The 24,097-nt window shown below is 41.0% G+C and overlaps 1 protein-coding gene across 1 annotated transcript in view; it reads left to right on the forward strand.

Moving 5' to 3' along the window:
• The window catches only part of ZMIZ1 (zinc finger MIZ-type containing 1), a 403,763-nt gene extending 398,633 nt beyond the window's left edge, over positions 1 to 5,130 (forward strand). Inside the window, 1 exon segment of the mRNA XM_077821484.1 lies at positions 3,056 to 5,130. Within this exon segment, the coding sequence (XP_077677610.1) occupies positions 3,056 to 3,163 (108 nt within the window). The 3' untranslated portion in view covers positions 3,164 to 5,130.
• Positions 5,131 to 24,097: the final 18,967 nt, after the last annotated feature.

Genomic DNA, 24,097 nt, shown 5'->3' on the forward strand with positions numbered 1-24,097 from the left:
AGGTTAAGGAGTTAGTTTATCTGTCTCCAGGAATCCTTTTGGTCAGCCAAGCACTTCTTCAAACGTACATTTCTTAATGCTAGGGTTTGGTTGTTTGGTTTGGTTTTGAATACCTTGCTCCTGTCCTCATATTTGCAGTCTCTAGTGTGAACTCCATAACTGGTGTGATTATAACTTCCAAAGAAGTGCTTACTGTTGTGCTGCATTCTTGCACATGTATTTATTGCTCATGCTTTTAAATGTCACAGAACAGCACCGTGTCTTTAAATAGCCATACTAAAGGAGGAAGGGTGGAAGTAGGGGAGACAGGATGACCCACGTCATTCTGGTCGTTCCTCCTTTAGTAACGCTGAAGGTTCTAGGCAGGTCAGTTTCTAAGGCCATGTCTACACTTACAAGCTTCCAGCAGCACAGCTGTACTGATACATGTGTGCTACGGTGAGAGCACTCCTGTAGCCCATTATGCTGACGGGAGGGAGCTCTGCCATTGACATAATAAAACCAGCTCAACGAGCGGCGGTAGCTAGGTCAGTAGGAGAGCGTCTCCTGCCGACATAGCGCTGTGCACACGAGCACCTATGCTGGCAAAATGTATGTTGCTCTGGGGGGTGTTTTTTCACACCCTGAGCGACAAAAGTTTTGTCCATATAAGTGCTAGTATAGACATGGCCTTACTGTGAGCCAGATTCTGCTGCCATTCTTAGCAAGCTCACACTGAAGCCATTGGGGGATGCACTTTGAGGGACAGCTATTGAACAAAGCCATTAAAGACCACATTCAAATAGTGTGAATGGGTCGCATAAACAGCGAGGCTCCTTCTCATACAAATGTTTAGGTAACATAGAGAAAGCTCTTTTGGTTGAGGCACTAGGCACTCATTCTTTGGGGATAATCAGAGTATAAAAATCTGGATAGAGATGGTTATCACCGATAGAATCACGTTGGATTCTTGAAGAGGCCCTGATATTGCTTTACCTAGGTAATGAGACAAATACTGCAGAATGTGCAGTGGGAGTTCTTTGAAACATAGGTAGAAATTCATTAGTTGATTCCTTTAGTCTTCAGTGAACATGTTATGAAGTAACGATTGGATAAAAATGCCATGCAGTGTTTGTTATCAGTGAACTAAAAGATAATTTCAAAATATGCAATGGCTAGTAATCTAGCATGGTGTACTCATTGTTGGGCAGAATAATCTGCTTCAGTGTGGCTCAGTATGATGTTTCCCATGACATGAGAATTTCTCTGCTGTACAAAGATCTACATTATCCAGATATAGATGTAGATCTGTTCTTGTGTTTATACAGCAATTCAAGACACTCTAGTTTTCTGAAGTCTTCTTTTTACAAGTTCAGACAGTGTGCAAAGATACCAAATAACTGGCACAAATAACCAAACAAAGATTATGTTTACACAATAATTCACTGTGGGCCACACACATATAACTGCTTGGCTTCAGCCAATGACTCCCTGATCTTTTACAACTGCTTTTTTTTTTTAAATGCACCCCCAAACTTGGAAAAGTATGGCTTGCGGGATAGGGGAGAGAGAGATTGTTTAAATCCACCCTTCCAAGCAATGCAAACAGTGAGCCTCAACAACATTCTGTTAATTCTTTAGCATTAATTAATTGTAAGGTCTTGAGAGTGGGGGCTGCCTTGTACTCTGAACAGCAGTTTGCACGGTGGGGCTGCAGTTCTGAACAGGGCCCTTGGTGACCATGCTTTTTTTTTACATTTAATGCATGTTCCTGAACAGAAGGTAGATATTTTAAGAACAACAACAATTATTTCCTCTGGGAGATGTAACTTTTTTAATCATCGCAATCATACTTTTAAACAGCAAATAAAAAAAGTACAATCTTTGTGTTTCTCATAAAACTTAGAGATTACATTTACATTTCATTTTTAAAATATTGCAAGATCAATTTACCTGTTTAAAGTTAGGGAATGAAACTATATTTTATAAGAATACTAAAAATATATTAGTGTAATATTAATATACAAAGTGTAATATATTAAAGTCTAGCTTTTAGTTTTACAGCATTGGATAAACACATAGCAACTACAAGTGTGCATCTGAGCTGCTATTCCATTTGTTAAAGTGATCCATATTTTTTATCTTGGCACTAAAAGAATTTTGGATATAAAAAGGGCTTATTACATACTCCTTTTCACTGCCACACTTTAATTTGTCATTTTTGCTTTTTACCAAGAAATTGTTAGGAGCAGAATAAACTGTAAAATGTCCCTGATTGTGAAACGGAATAGTTAGGATTCCTGGGTATATGTCAGACCAAAAAGGGATCTGAATGGAATTTTGAAGAAGAAATAATTTTCCCTGTTTGAAGCATTATGTCAGTGGAACTATATCTCAAAATATTTCTGCTGTTACTCTTCAAGAGCTGTAGTGAATAGTGAGTGCACTCTGCTGTCAGACAGGGGTATAGTGCCTCTGAGTCATTAACCCAGCTTGGGTCACCCATAAGATACTGCTGCCGATTCATCTTTCCATGCAGATATGCATAATCCTACTTTACCTACTTAAAGATGAAAGGTAATTATTGATCAAACTTAGTGCATATTTAGAGTATGTATTTGTGCATAACTTTTATGAGTGCTCCCTATAAGAAAGTCGTATACATGGGCAAGAAAAACCTTTGCAAATATCACCAGCCAGAGAATTAATTGTAACCCATGGAATAAGTCACTTTGCCCTACACAACAGTGATTCATGTTAAGGATGTTGGCCTTGAGACTGTAATTGCCACAATACTGGGATGACTGCAATTCTCATGCCAAAAGTGGGTTATACAGACTTGCCCAGTCAAGAGTTCAGACTAGATGATCGCAGTGGTTCCTTCTAGCCTTATACTCTATGAAGTGGCCAAAAAATCTTGATATTACACCATCTTAATTTGTTTTGTTTATGCTTTGGATTTGTTTTGATGTAGATACATTACAGTCAGTTTCCAGGTATGTGCAGTTTTTAATCCCTTGTTCTGCCAATCTGTTTCCATTACCTTTAATTTTCCTTTTAACTTTATATTTTGTAGCTGCTTCCAGAACTCACAAATCCAGATGAGCTGCTTTCATACCTAGATCCTCCCGACCTGCCAAGCAATAGCAATGACGACCTTCTCTCTCTCTTTGAGAACAACTGAAACCCTATGTATTTTCCCCACTCCCTCACTTGTCCACACGTGGGTAGCTGCACAAAGAAGAATCTTCACACTCCCACAGAAAAACCAACAAACTCAGACTTGATCGAATGGTGCACTCCCTGCTTTCCTCATCTCAGAACTGGTTTGGTCAGCTTCACTGACTGTGAAAGCAATGGGAGGGGGAAAAAAGAAAGAAATGCAATGATCTCACAAGGAAGCATAGACAATAGTGCAGCTAATGGAAACCCCATTCATTGTTAATCTATAGAGAGAGAGTTCTGTGATTCACATAGTGTGAAGTATACTGGCAAGAACCAATCTTGGCAAGGAAACAAAAGGAAAAAGAATGGAACTGTCCTAATTGACCGGTCTCAGAATGTCCTTCCAACGAGTGTTCTTCCATTTTTTTGAAACCCTTCCCCCACTTTCCCTCTTTCCCCCCTCAACTGCAGATTTGTGTTGGACAAATTGTATTGGCCACACACTTAAAGGAAAACAAACAAACATCTTAATCACCAAAAAGCACAAATAATACAATAAAAATCAAAAGTCTGGAAGAAATGAATCAAAGGGAGACATCTGCATAACTAATGTTTGTCTTCAGTAGAGGAGCCCTGAGAATCTCCAGGCTGCAGACAATGTGTTTGTGTTTATAAAGCGTAGGAATCTGCGACACCTGTTTGCAAGGGATCCCTCTGCTTAGACATACAGACTCAGAAAAAAAACCTTTAAATTTGTTTTGGGGTTTTTTGTGGGGGTTTTGGTTTCCAATCACTACCATTTGTGACTGTGTTGTTATCCAATTGTTGACATGATTATTTTTATCCCATATATCCATTCAAAGCAGAAAAAGAGTGGTGAGGGAGTGTAAAAAGTTTTCTGTCTCCCAGAGCCTTCAGTGTGTTCCATCTCTGTGTCATTAGATCCTCTGTACTGCACAATACATAGCAGGACAAGCTGGATGAAGGCGGGGAAGAGCTCACTGCCGGATGGGGAGAGTGACATCACTCTTGGCAATTTTTTTTTTTTAAGAGCTTGAAAGGAGCATTGAAATTGGACAGACACCTTAGAGCTTCTCTTTTATTTTGCTTTGTGTTTTGTTTACAAGACTGTTACAAGTAATTAAGCCTTTTTCCGCCTTGTTTTTTTAACTCTTTAGCAGCCCAGGATGTTTTATTTTTCAAGAAGGATGGGCCTGGGGAGAATAAGTAATTGTTGGTAGGTTACTACTGCCCTCAACAGACCCTGCTGCCACAATCACTGTCTTGCCCTTGTGATCTGTGCTTCTCGTGTGGTTGCTTCTCCTGCATGAGCTTCCTATTGCTTCGGTGCCCATTTTTGTGCGTGCGCTCTCGCGCTCTCATAAATTATGTACAGTAGCCGTGTAAAAAGTGCATGTGTGCCAACTTTGCCCTCGTGGTGCGACATTTCAGCTTTTGCTCACTGTACAGTTATTGCTTTCTTTATTACAAAAGCAAATTTGACCACCACCACCACATCCCATCAAATAGTCCCTTAGCTGTTCTGAACAATATGTTTTAAACTTAACTGCCACATGGAATTTTGTTAGGATTTTTTTTTGTCCGTTTGAATATGTAATCTCTCACCCTCCCTCTCCCCCCTGCCCCCATTTCTCTTTTAGTTTGCAATGCTGTAAATGGCATGACATATGCTTACAGTTCTGGATTTGCTTTCCTCACCAAAGTCAATATTTGTAAATTCTTTGCGTATTTTTTGTTAACATTTCCCACTACTGCTGTACATGCATCGTGATATATATATATGCTAGTCCGCAGCACCTTGCTGTAGATATTAAAGGAAATGGCGGTTTAGTTCTTTTATTTTGCAATAGGCATACTGAATTTGTCAAACATTTTATGTAGAGGTGTTCCCACGCTTATATTTTTCCTGTTTTATGGTTTTTTTAAAAGGCGCTGTTCATTATGCAAAATCAATTATTTTAAGAATTGCTATTGTAAATATCTTTGTGAATATTTTAGGATCGTCTTTGATTATATTCAACATTTTCATCATCTGGTTATCCTTTTGCTGGTGTTTTTAAATACCTTGTCTGGGGGGGAAAAAAGGGGGGGGTCCTTTAAAAAAAAAGTAGGGTTCTTTAACAGAATGAGGGAGCATTTTTTTCTTTAATAAATTAGCCCAATTTTCATATCCATTTCTCAACTGACTTGATACATCAGGCAGTACCTGGGCAATCAGGTTCCAGCTCTGTCATGCAAACTGAATAATAATTTCCTGGGGCAAAAAATAATCTTCATTGACTGTGTGGGTGATTATGGGCTGGTTAGTGGCAGACATTTTGCCTAAATCAGCAGAACCCAAAGAGCCAGCCCTGAAAACAAGTAAACTTACACTAAGGCAAGCAGCAAGTATATAAGATACAATATGTATATCATTTTCTGGTCCTCCAGCCTTTGAGACTGGAGCTAACACTTGAAGGTGTTGGTGGGTGGGGCAGGGAAACAGTACAGTATGTTTTATTCTGCTTAGAACTGTCTTTTTCTTCTCTAGACTTGACCACCTGTAGAGGATCTCTGCAGAATGTTAAAGATATCTTGGTATAATACATGGTGACGTGGTTGTGGTGTAGTGCCACTCTCACGCAATTAGTAGGAAAGACCATCCTTCAGTTACCAATGTGTTTTGTAGCCGGTTTTACTGTAGTAGTTTTCCCCCTGTATTTTTGCTGCATCATTTATGTAGGTGTTGAAGTCATTTGCATGGGCAGATAATGATAAACTGACTTTGTATTGCCTTTAGGTATTTGGGGGTTTTTAGTCATAGATCTTGGAATAAAGAACACTCTGAGTTGGAATTGGTTGCTCGGATTCTGTAATTGATTCTGTTAATGATTATTTAATTGCTCTACCCCATTGCTGCTCGAGCAGCTGGCTAAATTAGTCACCTGAAATGATTCGTCTATTAAAATGAGCCTATGCTTTTCAAACCAGATATGTTAAGAATCAATCTATTGCTAATTGGTAGTCGTCTAACTGTATCGTGTAGAGGTACCTGTTGGGAAACATAAACAGAAAAACCCACAGAGAACAGCAACGTGGGTGGGGTGGTTTTCTACTTTGTACATTAATAACAGAGAATTAAATGAACATTTTAAGCCTACAGAAACACTTGGTTCCTAAGCAAAAGTGACACTAGGATTTTTAGCCATCGTCAAACTGTCAGAAATTTGAGACAGTTTCAGAACTGTTCGTCAGCTGACGTCAGGTACTGTACAATAGATTCAGTATGAAAAAACTTCTAAATGAAAACATGGATAATTCTTAATCTGTTCACTGCCATAATGTTAAAATGTAGGGAAAGACCTACCAAATAGGATAATCACAGTTATTTTCCTTTAAAGCTTAATTATTATATCAAATTCCCAGTAGTGTTTTAATCTGTTTTTTGGTTTTTAAAAATTGTTTCCTTATGGAAGCTCATCTGGGAAAGAACCCACAACAATCTACAGTTCTGCTGCCAAGACGTTATTATAGGACTGACCGATACACACCGATGTCTGCAGTGGAGACTCAAGGGACATCTGTACATATGTAAATGATGAATAGAGACATGTTAACAGAAACGCATTCATTTTCCTTGGAATGTGCATTGTTTTTATTTTGCAGGAAAAAAAAAAAGCTTGAAGCTCCATCTTATGTGGAAAATGAATCCTGTTCGTTAGCGTTTGTGAAGTCTCAGCATTTGTTTCACTTTCACTTCTGTAATATACTCTGACCCTTTGTGGAAAGAATTTTTTGTTTTGTTTTGTTTTTGTTTTACCTACATGTAATAATTAGCTTAAGTGTACTAGTCTATCACCTGTGTATTTTTAGGGTGCTACAGAAATAATGAAGAAAATAAGGGGATTTAAAAAAATTGTAACCAAATTCATACTTTGTACAATTTTTGATATCATGATCAGAGGAGAATTTAAAAAAAAGTACAATCTGAAGTAACATGCAAAAATGGCCATTGTCTTTGTTTGTACATTGTATGTACAGTACAATGCAATCATTTCATACTTTAAACTGGTCAGAAAAAATAATTGTGATTTTTAGTCTTGCAAAACTGTATGTAGTTAGATGATGTGACAACCTAATATTTATCTAATAAATATGTATTCAGATGAAACCTGTATATTAAGTGTTCATGTGGTTATTTTGTATTTAAAAATCAAATTATTTGACAATTGCTAGACACTTATATATTCTATTGTAACACTGAAAGATTCTCATTTGTTCATGTTAATTTGTTTCCGAAATAAATTTACAAAGTTAAGGTTTGGCTAATTGGCAGCTGTTTTGTAAATTTGAAGTTTCTTTTTGAAACAAACAAACAAACAAAACCCAGTTTGTATGTTAATTTAAAAGTAACTCTATTATGGGATTTTTGTGGGAGGAAAAGTGAGAACAGGGAGGGCCAATATTCTCTGTGAACATTTTTGAAAGAAACAAAATAGTCTTTTTTTCAAAATGTTCAATGGAATTTTTCTGTTTTTCAATGGAAAAACCAAAAAAATATTCAGTTTGAGGTTTTTCAAAGGAAAACTGGAAGTTTTGAAAGAAATTATATTTTTAATGGAAAATTTTTGTTTTGAATAAATGCTTACAAAACTTAATTTTTTCCACTGGCCGTATAAATTATGAACTTCAGTCCTCATGTGAAAAAAACAGTATTTTCAGATTCCTATTTCATGACTGAGGATAAAAGTGTCATTGAAAAACATTGAGTCAAAAGGTTTTAGGCTCCTAAGTCACACACACATTAAAGTTTTACCCTGTGCTTTTAAATATTCTATTTAACGTTTCATTGTAAAATCTTGTTTATCACCTGTTGTGAAATTATACACGTGGCACAGATACTAATGTACTCTTGACAATTATACCAGAACAACAGGTGAGGAGTTACGTAGCCAGTGAATTGCCTCATGCGGTTGTCATCGAGGTATGTCGTAAAGCAGTGCATTGACAAGCAGGCTAACATGGTTAAAGACTGAAAGGTAATCCTTTTATATAGCAAAAAGTGGAGCTAAGAACAGAGGAAGCAGAGACGTTATCATGATATGTGTATTCTAGGATGGACTTCAGTGTTAAAGAATTAGTTGGAATTTTAAAGTCTTGTTGCAAGACTAATGGAGCTGCCTTTTTATTATAATAATAATAATAATAAATTACAGGTAGGTTTCCCCAGGATTAATTGACTCTGCTCCGAACTAGTACCTAATTCTACTAGCCATTGTTAGCTCATAGATTTCTGCTGTAGTTCCGTGGGATCAAGAGCAGTTGCCTCAAAACTATGATTATTGCTAGGCTGCCTGGTGCTGTACAAGACACAGTGGAAGAATTGCTTCAAAGAGCTTACAGTCGAAGTAGCCACAATGCAAAATGCACTGAGAGGCTCAGAGGAAGTGTCTGTCTTGAAAGGTTTGGTTTTGTTTAGATGGGTGGTTGATATTTTTATTAAATATTTGTGGGGCCAAGTGAGATTTGAGAAGGGGTCTGAGAGGAAAGAGGGTGGGTGACTAATATGCTGGGGAAGGGTAGTATCAAAACCCATCCCACAAAGGATTTAATTATATTGTCTGGGTATCTAGTAGAGCTGATCAGAAATTTTCCACTGGAAAAATGCTGATTTGATTAAATCAAACATTGTATGGGAAAATATCAATTTCATTCACCTTGTCAATGGGAAACTATCAAAATATTTCATTTTGACATTGTTTTGATTTATATTGTAATACAATCTATAATATAATAAACAGGTGAAACAATCACCTAGAAACAAAATGTTTTGATCCTATCAACACAAAACTTTTCAATAAGATCAAGATAAAATATGACATTTCATTTGGCAAAAAATTCCAAGATTTCAACTTTTTGTCCTGGTTTGGGATGAGACAATTTCATAATGTTGGAATTTCCCATGGGACAGAGATTCCATAGGGCAACATCCAGCAAAAGTCGTGTTATCTAGTGGGTAGGGCACTCTACTGCGACTCAGGAGTCCTGGGTTCCATTTCCGGCTCTGCTCCAGACTTGTGTGACTTTGGGCAAATAACTTCATCTTTGTGTGCCTCTGTTTCCCTTCCTACCTTTTCTCTGTCTTGTCTATTTAAATTGCAAACAAGATTAGCCCCTTACAGCTGCCATAATCTGCAATTTTACAGCCCCACTCTGACAATCTTAATATATTCAAAATATATTGGCACTTTTTATCTTAACGCATACGTTTCTGACCGTAGATACTAATATAGCATGTGGCGTTGACAAGCATCCAGTTGTGATGTCATCAGGTATCGTTGTATAATCAGGTTGAGACGCGGTCAGTAGAGCTGTTGGAGGAGACAGACGGGGGAAAACAGGTGCAGCAAGAAGAGGTATTGCAATCGCTGGCACACTTCCATCTGAGTCAGTCGTGTAGTAATGTCCTAGTGGGGTGCTGGGGGGCAACGTGGTGCTGGCTCTGCCATCCTGTGGGATGGAAGCTGAGTCTTCAAGATCATTAAAGAGCTCTTTGCCCTTCTGTAAAAGTCCTGGGCCACTTCCATTTTGATTAACTGCGTTCTGCCTCCTGACCCCCCAATTCCCCTCTTGCTTCAACTGGACAAGGCAATGTTCATATCCTGTTCCAGAATTAGTGTGGCTGGTTCTATCATAATGGTAGCTGCTTCTCACGTCAGAAGTGGTATTTTACAGTTGGTAAAGTGAATGGGTCCCTATACATGTAGAGTTTTTAATTCAATAACACAGGGATTCCCAAATGTTTTCACAGAATGGGGCCTCATCTTAATAGAGATCATCTCCTGGATCTTCTCTTTCACAATTGTGCGGACCTCTTCCCCTCCCACAAGTGCTCCTGGAACTCATTGATCTTTAACAGGAGGTAGGTGTTAATGGGTATTTGTAAATCCCACTGGGCACCTATCTGCATCTTTAGGCAATGAAGAACCTTTTTAAAAACTGGCCCGTTGTGACCAAACAACTCATTTGGACCACTAGTAACTGCTTTATAGACCACATGTTCCATTGACCACCCTTTGGGAAGCACCCCTGTAAGACATTCTGGGGTTAGCTAAAGGCATTATATAAAATGATACATAGTGCAGGTCGACTAATGAATTCCAGGCCCACAGCATCATTCAGTACACTTGAAACCAAACTGCCTAATCATGGTAATAAGAAGCATGAGTAGGAGGATGAGGTTTTTCTCATACGCTTTTTTGCAGGTAATTAATATGATGTGGGGAACTCTATTCTTTCTGGACAGTGTGTGACCGAGAGAAGGTTTGTCAGGCAAGACAGGTCACTGCATGTTTGTAAGAGGAAGTCGAGGAATAGACCTATTAATCAGAGCAAATATTTATTAGTATTTCTTTCAATCTATAAACACACGTGTGTCCCATTTCATGTGCTGGGGGCTCTTACATCGTTTAATTTCACAATCTCTTAATGTGATGGACCACTATTTCACCCTCTTTTCCCAGGCCAAACCAACTAATGAACAAAATACACACCAGCTAATAAAAGCTCTAGACAGCTGACATAAATACCACATCCACTCTCAGCCAATCCTCCTCAAACCATTGGGAGAAAAATGACCCTTATAGTATGCCCCGCAGGGTAACAGTTCCAGGCTCTGGCAGATTAAGGGTGGAAGAAGGGGTAATTGCAAAGCTGAGAACCTTTTAACGGTAATGTCCTGCCAACAGCCAACTCCCTTTAAAACTTGCCATGACCTTGACACAGTTTCTGAGGTCCCAAGACATATGTTAAAACCAACACATTGGAAACCTACTTCCTGGCAGTGCAGGCCATGAGTCACAGGGGTCATGTGCTTCTCATGTGAAATGGTGCTTGATAAACAGATCTCTGCAGTCTGCATTCGGGTTCTTTCCTGTGGAGTCTCAAATGTGTAGGCCAAGGTAGAGCACGTCACAGCAATCTCATCTCAGAGTGCCAAAGGCGTGGATAATTGGGGCTAGATCCACGTCAGAGATAAACGGTCATACTCTTATCACCACCTAGAGGTGGAAGAACGTGCTTCTGGACACAGCTGCTACTGGGAATGACCCAAGATCTATTAATATACCTAACATATGCATTTGCATTATAAAAGAGCAGATGGACTCTCTGTATTAGGAGTGCCGGTATAGCGCAATATTGAGAACTGAAAAGTAATGTACACTGTGGGGAGGGAGAGAAATACCCCAACTCTACACCTACAAAAAACTCTAAACTAGCTATTACCACCCAAGAAAGATGTGATGCCTGTTATAACAATATCCTCATTTAATACCAGGCACTCAAATTCACTCATCTTAGTATTTAAACTTCTAGCATTTAAGGTCTTACAAAATTTGTCAAGTTAGCTGTCTGCCATTGTGTGATGTAATTGAGACTCCACCAACTTCTATCTTCTCCTCTTTCCTATGATATAGAGTAACCCCTTTAATAGATCCTCCCCTAGGGGATGTCTTTGTTTGAACTGTGTGCTCCTCTGCACCTGCTGGCATTCCCCCAGCCCTTAGTTTAAAAACTCCTGCATGAACTTTTTACTTTGACATGCCAGCAATCTGACTCCTTTTTGGTTTAGGTGGAGCCCATCCTTCCTCTAGAGGCTCCTTCTTTCCAAAAAGGTTTTCTAGATCCTAATAAACCTAAATTCCTCTTCCCAACATCATAGTCTTATCCACACACTGAGACCTTGTCTAACTGGACCTGCATGGAAACTGGAAACATTTCAGAGAATACTACCATGGATGTCCTGAACTTTAACCTTTGACCTAACAGCCTAAATTTGGCCTCCAGAACCTCTCTCCTACTTTTCCCTATGTCACTGGTACCTACAAGTACCACAACCACTAGTTCCTCCCCAGCACTGCACATAAGTCTATCTCGATGTCTTGAGACATCTATCATATAGATGATAGTCTATAAAATCGTGCACAATGTGGAAAAAATTAACAGAAAAGTATTATTTACCTTTCCACACAATACAAATTCCAGGGGTCACCCAATGAAATTAATAGGCAGCAGGTTTAACACAAACAAGAGGAGGTACATTTTCATAAAACATACAACTAACCTATTGAACTCATTGCCGTGGGATGTTGTGATGGCCAAAAGCATAACCGGGTACAGAAAAGAACTGGGTAAGTTCATGGAGGATAGCTCTATCAATGGCTATTAGCCAAGACGGTTAGGGACGCAACCTCATTCTCGGGGTGACCCTAATCCTCTGACCATCAGAAGCCAGAAGTGGAAGACAGGGATGGATCACTCCATACTTGCCATGTTCTGTTCACTCCTGAAGCTCTGGTACAGGCCACCTTTGGAGATGCTATATTGGGCAAGGCTGACCATGGTCTAACCCAATACGGCAGTTCTTGTTTTCGTAACTTGGATACTTGTGCATGCTTCATCAACCCACCAACATTTCTTTAGGCTTAGCTGTACCAAGTTGCAGCCAGCTACCTCTTGTCAAAGCCCCAAGTTCATGTAGATATTGAGTTTGCGTCAGGCAGAGCCTTCAGGAACTGAATCAAAAACTAAAAGAAAAAAATCCAGTTTGATTTGAACCAAAGCCACCTTTATATATATATATATATATATATATATATATATATATATATATATATATATAAGTTGAAGAACTAAAAAAGAAATTCATTTCAAATTGACCAAAATATTTCAGGTTGATGCAAAATTATTTTTTTCTTGGTTTCTTTTGAGTCAGCCCATCTATTTGTCAAAAATTTTTCACTCAGCGCCACCCATTCTGGCTCTGGATTCCATACCAGAAAATCCTTTCTACTTGCTCAGTCATTGCTACGAATGTATGGCCTTTCAGTTGAGAGCATGTCTTCTCTGCAATTGGAGCTTTAGAGAAGAAAGTAGATGATGTGTTGGTGAGCAACCATCTGTACTCATCCACTACCTCATAGGACAACAGCCTCAGTGGACGTGTCACTTTAAATGAGGGAGCAAAGTAGAGCTTCTTAGCCAAACCCATTGTTTAGAAGTTCACCAAAATACTGTCATCTACTTTTCTCCTAGCCAAACATCTCAATAAATTCTCAGTAGATTTAGTTCTTAGTCTGAATCTGAGTCTGGATCTAGATTTGATAGTCTCAAGGCAAAACTCCCCTTGACTTCAATAGGGTAAGGCATTCACTCCTAGTGAGTGACTGTCCCTACCCCGAAATGCATAAATTCTACCTAAACTAGAGACAAAGTGTGGGAGGGGAAACTTGGGCAAAGAGAGATGAAGTGAATTGACCCAGGTCACACACCAGGTCTGCATGCAGTGCAGTGGTAGTCATGTCAATCCCACAATATTGAGAGATCAGCTGAGAGAGGCAATATCTTTTATTGGACCAAATTTTGTTGGTGAGAGAGACAAGCTTTTGAGCTTGTCAGTGTCAGGAACAGAATCCAGATCTCCTTCCTTATCGGTCCAGTGCCCTGTCTACTGGACTATCTGCCACTTCTAAGTCCCTGGAGACTAGAACTCCTGAGTTTTCATCCTGGATCCTGCATTTACCCCCTCTGTAGCTTTGAGCAAGTCACTTAACCTGTGAAATGGGGGTACTATTTACTGACCTACCTCACATGGGTAAAGAGCCTGGAATTCGAAAAGCACTGTATAAATACTAAATACTGATATTACCATATGAAAAAACTGGAAATCCCCACACACACCTCAAGTGCTACATACATTGATTTCTTTTCCCTGTGGGATTTTTTTTAATATGTCTTATGCAGGGTCCATTTATAAGCCCTCTCTGTAAGGCCTTCCTGTTGGTTTCTTATGTTGTTTACTCATATAATTTTGTATTGCCTTTTGGGGGACAGAGGCTTGGAACTAACTAAAAATCTCTGGGACAAGTCTTGTTAAATGGATGGCTTTTGTGGTTTGTTTTGTTTTATTGTGCTGGAAAAATATGTCTCTTTTTTCTGAAAGTAGTTGTCATTTGTTCAATACACTTTGCCTCTTTCTCAAGGGCACACACTTTTCTGGCTGTGCCACAGAGGGGGAAGTATCAAAGCAGGAGAAGGCAGACTTTAAAAGGAGAACTGAATTTTTAAGTAACTTTTTAAAATAACTTAAGATCCCATCTCATAAGCAGAATGTGTGTAAACACAGTGTAGGCTAGTGAGTAGAGTAGGAAGCAGGCATCTGGGACTCCTCCTAGGTTTTAATAACCACCCTGCCAAAGACACTTTCTGTGAGCTGGGACAAGTCACTTAAGGCCAAATAAAACCGAGGAGTACTTGTGGCACCTTAGAGACTAACAAATTTATTTGGGCTTAAGCTTTCGTGGGCTAAAACTCGCTTCATCGAATGCATGCAGTGGAAAATACGGTAGGAAGATATATAGACACACACAGAGAACATGAAAAAATGGGGGTTGCCATACCAACTGTAATGAGAATAATCAATTAAGGTGAGCTATTATCAGCAGGGGAAAAAAAACTTTTGTAGTGATAATCAGGACGACCCATTTCCAACAGTTGACAAGAAGGTGTGAGTAACAGTAGGGGGGAAAATTAGCATGGGGAAATAGTTTTACTTTGTGTAATGACCCATCCACTCCCAGTCTTTATTCAAGCCTAAGTTAATGGTGTCCAGTTTGCAAATTAATTCCAATTCTGCAGTTTCTCATTGGAGTCTGTTTTTGAAGTTTTTTTGTTGGAGGATTGCGACTTTTAGATCTGAAATTGAGTGACCAGGGAGGTTGAAGTGTTCTCTGACTGGTTTTTTGAATGTTATAATTCTTGATGTCTGATTTATGTCCATTTATTCTTTTGTGTAGAGATTGTCCGATTTGGCCAATGTACATGGCAGAGGGACATTGCTGGCCAAATGTGTCTGACCTTGTGCAAGTAAGGCTCCTTCCACCCTCTTACCTCCCACCTTGTGCCCATGTGCCAGGACTAGACACGATCCCATTGAATAGATGGAATTTCTAGTGCTTATATAAAGTTCCTTAATAACTCTGCCAACTTACCTGTCCTTACTTGTAACCAAGCCTTCTCATTCCACTTTTTATCACTGCAGGTGCAGAGGGCACCACTTGTGTGTGTGGACACAGTTAATGTGTGTCTGTTTCTGTTCCCATGTGTAAAATGGGGATACCACCACCTTTCGTCTTTCTTGTCTGTTGAGATCAGAAGCTCTTCAGGGCAGGAACTGTCTCTTATTCTGTGTGAGTACAGTGTCTAACACAATAGGGCCCCAATTCGGGTGCTGCAGTGATACAAGTAATATAATAGCAATAAGAGCTTCATTTCTTTCATCTACATTTCTTCTTGTATTATCAATCAAATGAAATAAAATCAGGGAAGAGAGAGAACAAAACTAAAGGGTCAGATAATACACACCTGCTCCAGCTACTGTGAAAAGCACCTTCTGCCTAGTTGCTAATTATAGTTAGAGACTGAGTGGATTGTTTGCCTTGTCCCATACATGGTAAAAGCCTTGGCACTTTCTCAGAGCTGTAAGGAGCATGTCACATTTGCTCAGCCACCCAACCCCTTCTATAATTCCTCCCAACTTTGAAGTGAAGATGTCAACCTTTTCAGTAGGCTCACCTCAGCCAGCTGTTCAGGAGCCTTCTCCTTTCCTTTGATCTGCTGATGTTACAAGTTGTACACAGGTTGTATGCTGCTTTTTCAGATGTCCTTTCCAAATATCCAACTGTCTACTCTCCATCTCTATCTTGCACTGAAATCAAATGTTCATTAATAATTCTTCATTAGCTGTATGGTTCTCATGACTGGTAATTAAAAGATACATGGTAGGAGGGAAGAAAAGTCCTGCTCCATTTTATGTTGTGTGACACCAGTATGATTGTGTTATTAAAGGCATGTCAAGGGCCCCAAGAGCTTTGGCTGAGTGCCTTTTGGTGTGGAGTTCCTTTTAGACTGAAATGGAACTAAATGAAATCCAAATATCCATTTCCTTTTAGGTGATAAATAACATTTCAAGCTCATATCCATTCCCCGCCCCCCCAGCCCTTCTCTACCTCCCTTTGGCCCCTGTGAACCTCTAGGACATGTCATTTATTCTTTACATTATGGCAGTACCTAAATGCCCTGTAACAGCATGGTGTGTCCTCATTAAGAGAGAGTGGAACTCAGAGCCAGTCAAACCCTGTTTCATGACATGGCCCCTTTAAGGAAACAGGTGTTCAAGGGAACAGCAGACAAACTGGGGACTAGGGGACTGGTGTTAATCAGGGAGCTGCTTCTTGAACATGATAAAGCCCAGAGGTTAGCTGATGCTAGGAAGAGGCGAGAGAGGGCAGATAGCCTGAAGAACGCTGAGTTGGGAACACTGAGTCAGCTAGGCTCCCTGGGGTGGGAATGAAAGGGATGGGGAAGCCTGCCTGAACTGTAGCATAGCCCTAGAAGGAGGGGTGTAAGGGCCCTGAACCAAGGGGAAGAAGTGTGTTAGACAAAGGGCACACCCATGTAGTGGGGCTGGAACCCAGATCCTGGTGAGCTGGGGAAGCCTGCATAACCCCATCAAGAAAAGGGCTCTGGAATTCCTTAACCTGTATTTTGATTCCCCTTGACAAGTAGGGCAGATCACTTGAAGTACATACTTCTGAATCAGATTGATTTTTCTGAAAGAAAATACTACTTTGGATCTGTGACAAATCAGAAAACAAGGGAAACTGAAGTAAGTAAAATAAATACAGCATATCTTACCACATAGTCATGTGTCCTTCTATCCGTTGAGAAGGTGGTACGTTGACTGGTACATATTCTAAAATTTACACTTGAGAGCCCAGGGACCAGGGCATAAGGATGCCAGCAGGAAAGCCTCTTCAGAGAGGCCAGGGGCTGTCCTGGGACTGGGAGAGCTTCCTTGTTCAGAGGAACTGTATGGGTACTGTGCGCCTGAAGCCTTGGAACAACAGTGAACTGGAATCCCGAAGAGGGAAGAGTTTGGGTCTGAGGGGCCAAAGGGGGACTCTATTTTTATAATTAGATCCCTAGAAAAGGATTGTACTTTGGGGCACAAGTAAGTTATTGGGAGGGACCTGAGCCATTCCATGAGGGGGCACACAGCATATGGTGCCCTGCCACAGGCCCCAGCCAAAATCAGGGACCCATTTCACTAGACCCTGTGCAGTTGCTCTTTAAGAGACATTAAGATGCTCATTAAGCCCTGGGGAGCTTACAATTTAAACGGGCAAAGGGTGGGAGTGGAAAGGGGTGAAGTGACGTGACTGCACAGCAGGTCAGTGCGGAGGAAGGAAGAGAACCTAGCTCTCGCTTCCCAGTCCACTGCCTTATTGATAGACACTGTCTCTCCTGTATCCTGTCCATAGTCATTCAAGAGCCCGGCTAACACAGTGAGGCACAACGGAGTGCGATTAGAACAAAACGGAACTTATATTTATGAATAAACACGTTAGCATAATAGAGGTCACACCATCATTCCTATATGGCTGAGTGAGCCAATTAGCTTGGTGTAGTACGTAGCTATCTGATCTTTTAGAGGTTAGTATAATAGTCTTTATAATAGTCTTCTTATTAAATATAGATGAGCCAAGAACAAGGGTTAATTTGGTAAATACTGAGTTGGCTATATGGTTACAAACACAAAATGTTCTAATTTTGCTTCGGAACAATGGTAGCAATTATTCCAGCAATTAGTGTAAAATCAGCTATCTGGCATATTTAATTAGCTGGTTTCTTGCAGTAACAGCATTTGTTTGTGCTGTTTAAATATATGAAAACATACAGAAATGTTCTCCAAATATTTTCCTTCAAATGTACTGAATGGTATGTTTAAATCCTCTGTAACATACACATTGCTAGATTTTTAATCTTCTGGATATACACGTACAAAGGGATATACCATGGAAAGTCATTTTTATTTCCTAAGCACAATATTTCTTACAAGCTTCCCTTCCATTCCCCAAAGGATCAGGCATTTTAACAACTGTTGAATCTCTCCATCTGACTGTATCTGAAGTGTAACAGATTGTATTTTGGATCGTGGCAGGTTCACTTCATAAGATGATGGGTATATGTGGTGGTTGGGGAGCGAGGGAGGGTATGTGTATAAATTTTGAATAGCTGACTGCCTTTAGGGAACCCTGCAGGGCTGTGACAGTCAGCGTGGCTGGCGGTAGAGTTTATCGGTCTGCATCGGATTTTTTGAGCCAAACTAATCGTTAGATAATTGTAATTTCTGACTGTCTGCATAACTGCTTCCTGTTGAGGGAAAGAAATGAGAGTTACAGTGTAAGGTTAGTGTAGGAGAAAACACCCAATTAACATACTGGCAAAAGGCACAGCTACAGAAGAACCATATTGTAAGGGGGAAAGGAATGTTTAAGGTGTGGCCCATGCTTTAAATAGACTGTACAGAAATAGTACCTTCTCACTCAACAGCTCTTCTCGCAGTGTCCATTTAGGGGCAGGTCTGCTCCCTCTGCATTCAAAACCAGATTTTTCCCCTTGGGTGACAAAGCTAAGTTTTTAGTACTGCAGAGCCAATGCAACTGGGAGAGACTGAGATTAATTCCTTTCTGGTAAATGTGATATGGAAAACATGGAGATGTTAAATACGAAACCCCGAGATGCCATTTGGGCACGGTATCTTTTCAGAGTCCTATTTGTTCATGGACTGGCCTACCTGGGCTACTTTGAATCTAGCTAGTGTGGGTAACAATAGCCGTGAAGACAGTGCAACATGGACTCCAGCACTGGTAGTACAAGCCTGGCACGGACCATAGGTACGTGCTCAGCCCACTAGCCTGTTCTGAAGCCCACGCTGCTCTGTCTTTGCTCATAGTGTTACACATGCAAGCTGAATTCAAGCGAGGGTGGGTAGACCAGCCCGTGCACATCTTTTGCTGTGTAGGCCTAACAAATTATTCAGTTTTGGGGTAAGGAGAAGTTCTGCTTTGGTGAAGCTTGGGAGCTTTGCTATGCTAAAGCTTTGTGAAAGACTGGGCTGCAGACCCAGTTATGTTGGAGGACAGAGGAAAAATCAGTACCTACTTGAAGAGCTTCCAACCCCTCAAATCTCCCCACCCCAGCTATGTAGAGTGAATTCCCAGTCCTATGCAGGCAACAGATTTCCCTGACTGTTAAAATACAGTAGTGTAGCAAGATGCTGTGTGTTTGGGGAAGGCTATATTGGCAAAAATCTACAAGTAACTGCTACATCACTGTCTGGTGAAGTGCTGTGGTGCCCATGTGGGTCACTGCACTGAAGATGTAACCTTACACACTGCACCTAAATAAGCTATGGTGAGATTATATTTTTAAATTAAATATTTTTAATTAAAGCAAAAGTCTGTAGTCACACAACAGTATGAGCTTGTTTGTACCAGGTAATATATCGTAAGAACATAAGAATGGCCATACTGGATCACACCAATGGGCCATCTAGCCCAGTATCCTGCCTTCCGACAGTGGTCAATGCCTGATGCTTCAGAGAGAATGAACAGAACAGGTAATCATCAAGTGATCCATCCCCTGTCGCCCATTCCCAACTTCTGGCAAACATCAAAATATTTGTCATTATTTGAAGAATGGACCGATCTGAGAAGTTTTTCTTTTTCATGAAGTTATGCTGGCACAACCCAATGCCCCCCTCCCCTTATGGAGTCCCCTGGGAAGGTAGATCAGCACTGTATATTGCTAATGCTATTGCAAGCATCATGAAGTATTTTGGGAAGGGCTAAAGGTTTGTGAGTGGAGAGTGGAAGATTCATTTGCAGGAGTACGAGAGGCCGAGGGGGGGCGGTGGGAAAGAAGAAAGCAGAGAATGGGTTAATTCAACACTGCAGCTTGCAGGCTCAGTCTGAAGATAAGAAGCTAATGCCAGCCCAAGGCCAGCTGCTACCTTCTGCCAAGACAGAAGAGGGGAAGTCCAATCCCTCCCCACCCCCCACCCCAACCAGCCCTATAAAAAGAAGAACTAAGTGGAACAATGCTGCAGAGAGAACAGTGAGAGCGAATGAAACAGCAACAGCAAAGGCAAAAACAGAAGGGAAAACAGTCTCCGGAGCCGGGATGTTTTGGGAAACCGGGAAGGCCAGCAAGCCTGTTTGGACTGGTACAAAGAGCACCAGGAACAGAAGGCCCTGGATGAAAACACCCCCAAAGGAACCCAGGACTTATAACCCTCCCGAGAGTCAAAGCAAGTTGGAGAGCACAGCAGATCCTTGGACGGCCTGGACCCAGGACAGCACTCCCATCCACCTTCCCCACCCTCTCCCCCCTTCTTCTGACGTTACACCCAGACTTGGCCAGTCTGGGTCGTGCGTGTGTGAGTATGACAGTGGGTTAGGGATTGGGGCATTAACGCTTTCTTCCTTCCCCTGAGTGACACGGGAGCGTTCCCAGCACTCTCTGCTATTTTATTATTTTATCAATAGAGCTTTAAAATGTAGACACTTAGTGTGCCTCATCATCTCCTCCCCAAAAAAGATCCTGTGGCCCCAGCCTGATCAACTGTGGCCCAGGCAGATTGGTAATGAAAATCTGTCACAATGCAACTAAGATCCTTAACCCCTAATTATAAAATGTTTTTTATGTTTAAAATGCTCTGGCAAACTTCATGAACAATACCCAATCACTCCAGCAGCTCATGGACATTTAAATTTCCCAAGGGAAAAAACTATTCAGATACACTTCTGTTCTGGAAAAACTATGGAATGGGTTTCTCCCAACTACTGATGGATTACATGGTAGCAAAGAGAGACAAAAACAAGTCTGTGGAGCATGAGACATTTGCAGAGATTATTCCATTTGACTTCCCGTATGGTCATGTGAATTGTATAAATGTAGCAGAAGATGGATAAAAATCATGCTCTAGCTGATGGTCAAGGAGTAGTATACTGAATTGCCAGACCCTTCGGTGGTGTACGGCATGATGTGGCCATCAAGCAATTTCTGAACAAGGACTGTGAGACTCATCAACATCTTTGCATGAAAGCTAAACCTCTGACCAAGTATTACCAGACTGCACATTTTAAACCAGCTGTAACAGCTTTGACTTAACAAACGTGCAGAATGCAGCCTTCAGTACCAAAGAAGCTACCTCAAAGTGCATTGCTGCAGATGAAACTCCTATCCAAGAGATCGTAAAAGCTGTGACTAAAAGAATGACAAATCCTTTTAGCATTGAACCTGGAACAATCCCAGACAACGGAATGCCACTTGCGGACACTGCATCATCTACTGTGACCACACCTGAAATTGCAGAAAGTTTGTACATAAGAGAGAATGGCACACAAGAAATGAAGTAGTTCTTAACCAGTAGGCTGCAAAGGGGTGAGGGAGAGGTCTTTGATTCCATAAAAAGGCATAATCTCAAATCATTTGGAAATCTCAACAAAATGATCAAACAAAAGTTGAAGTAGACAGCACAAGAAATAACTACTGATTGCTAGCTATTCAGCAAGCTGACAGTTATTTCCCAGTGCTGAGAGGTTGACAGCCAAGGTCTGATAAAATATAAGTTGGCACCTTTCCCTTTTCAACTTGAATGGATCTCTAAGAAAGACTCAAAAAAGCAACACAGTCTTAGCAGGAGAAAAATCTGTCAATGTTTGAGCTACCACCATCCAGTGAGCCAACATTAGCTATTATTGGCCTCAAGATCTTCTGCAGATGATGTGCACTAATAGTGTAATATGTAAAACTTTTGGGGAGCTGTCCAAACAGCTGCTGACCATTATCCTTGGACTAAAATGTCAATACACTTCTGTTGGGTGGTGACAATTATGCCAATGATGAATCAATCAAATCTAGTGAGAGAGCCTGCATTGTCCAAATGCAAGAAGTTCAGAACCCCACTTTGTTTACGTCATATCAAAGCAATGCTTTAAGATATCGAATTCAAAGAATAAACCAAACATTGCAAACTTTCTCCTCAGTGACTGGGTCATGGAGTGTGAATGGAGATTGTCACCTCATCATGAAGTATACCTTGCTGTTGGCTTTCGTGACACTGCATGAGCAGTGAAAATAGTGCCTGGCAACCATTCTGCAATAGGAGAACTTGAGGCAGTTCAAGAGGAAGCAGATTCATGCATGTTTTTGCATGTTCACGCAAAGCAAACTGTCAGAATAAACAGGGTGCTAATGTGGAGATTGGACTCAGGTGTTTCATCTATGTGCCCAAGATATTTCTCTGTTTCTGGGGTAACTATCTATTTAAAAGAGGTTTTGGCCAAAAGAAGAGATTCATTCCCATGCATGGAGTGGCTACAGAGCTAAGAACGGACATGTCTTATTCTGCCAAACATTCATGCAGTCAATGGCTCTGACTCTACTTCAGCTTTCAGTGGCATGGGAAAAACGATGACTGAAGACAGCAGATGAACACCCAGAGCTAACGGAGGGTTTGAAGCATCTTGGGAGCAGTGCATCTCAGATTAATTCTGTCTATTCCTCTCTCTGTCTCACTGGTATCTTTATTATACTGTGGTAAGAAACACACATCTCTGGATAATGTGTACTATGAGTTGTTTGCTAAGAAAAACAAAACAAGTGAGAAACTGCCATCGACAATGGACTCCTTCAGGCAGTATCTGAAACGTGCAAATTATCAGTCATACATATAGACTCGTGCAACAGTTCAGTATTTTCAAGTGTCCCCTGTCAACAACGGATGGGTGGTACATAGCCCAGGGCATCTTGTTCCTAAAATAATGGTGCTACCACCTGTTCCAGAAGCCATCCCCACCTCTGTGCGGTGTGGTGCTGTGAGTACCTGTGCAACAAGGAGATGCAAATGTCACAGGGAAGATTTGGTGTATTCTGATGCATGCAGTTGTGACAGTGACAAGTATAGCAACAGAGAACTGTACTCATGAGACACAGGTTCGGAGGGCGAGTAGAAATGTTTCAACTATCTGCAAATTACTGTGATATTTTTGTGAGTAAACACAGCTTGAAGAGGTGTTGCATTAGACATTCAGTAGCTCATAGTTATATGTAGGGGTTGTGAAACCAGGGGCTACTACCCTTGATTGGATCTGTAATGGCTCCCAGAAGAGCAGATTACTGTCATACCAGTGAAAAAGGTCCACAGTAATTAACTTGCATACAATGCAGTTTATTTAAGAAGGAATTACACAAATAGTAAAGGGTTACATTAAGCACATAACTCCTATGTTAGACATTAAAGGACTACACAGTAAGCTATATGTAAGCGGGGGAATAGTCCCGCTACTGTGGGGAACTTTCCTGGCTTCTGCACTACCCCAGTGAAGTGGGCTAGCGAAAGGATCTGAGTCCTCGCTCCTACTTCCTTTACCCAGTGGCCTTCCTGTCCTTGAGGACTCCCCTTCCACTCTCCTGTCTGGCAGAGTACTCGTAACCCCAACAAGGCTGGGCCCAGGATTCCTGGGGGGCTCGACCCACAACCCTGCTGTGGTCACCTAGGATAGGGGCTAGGGTGTCCCCACTCCGGGGTACTCTCTCTGCACTGGACATTTCTCTGACCCACTGACCATTACATACAAGTTAAAGTAAACGCAAGTTATTTAATCAACAAGTAATTTTAAAAAGAATAAGGAAAAATGGGAAAGGTTAAAGGAAACACATCAACCATCTCTGTGGTTGGGAACATCACAAACAGTGTCTCTGGAATGTCAGGGCAGTTCACAGTCTGTTCCTTGTAAGTCCCAGGCCTCCTTCTCAGGCCCTGGCTGTGCTGCAGGGATCTGTGGGTTGGACACTTGCTCTGGTGGTGGCCACATGCTCTCAGGCTCTAAGTGGTAGGACCCTTCTTCCCAGTGTCGCCTCTACCCTGTCGGGGTTATGATCCAAGCCTGGCCTGCAGAGCCTCTTGGCTGAGGCATCTCCGTGTGCTGGGCCCGCTGCCCAAGGTCTCCCTCTCTCTCCCAAGCTGCTCACCGCACCCAGCTCC

Source organism: Eretmochelys imbricata, chromosome 7, assembly GCF_965152235.1.
Source record: "Eretmochelys imbricata isolate rEreImb1 chromosome 7, rEreImb1.hap1, whole genome shotgun sequence".
Lineage (NCBI taxonomy): Eukaryota > Metazoa > Chordata > Testudines > Cheloniidae > Eretmochelys > Eretmochelys imbricata.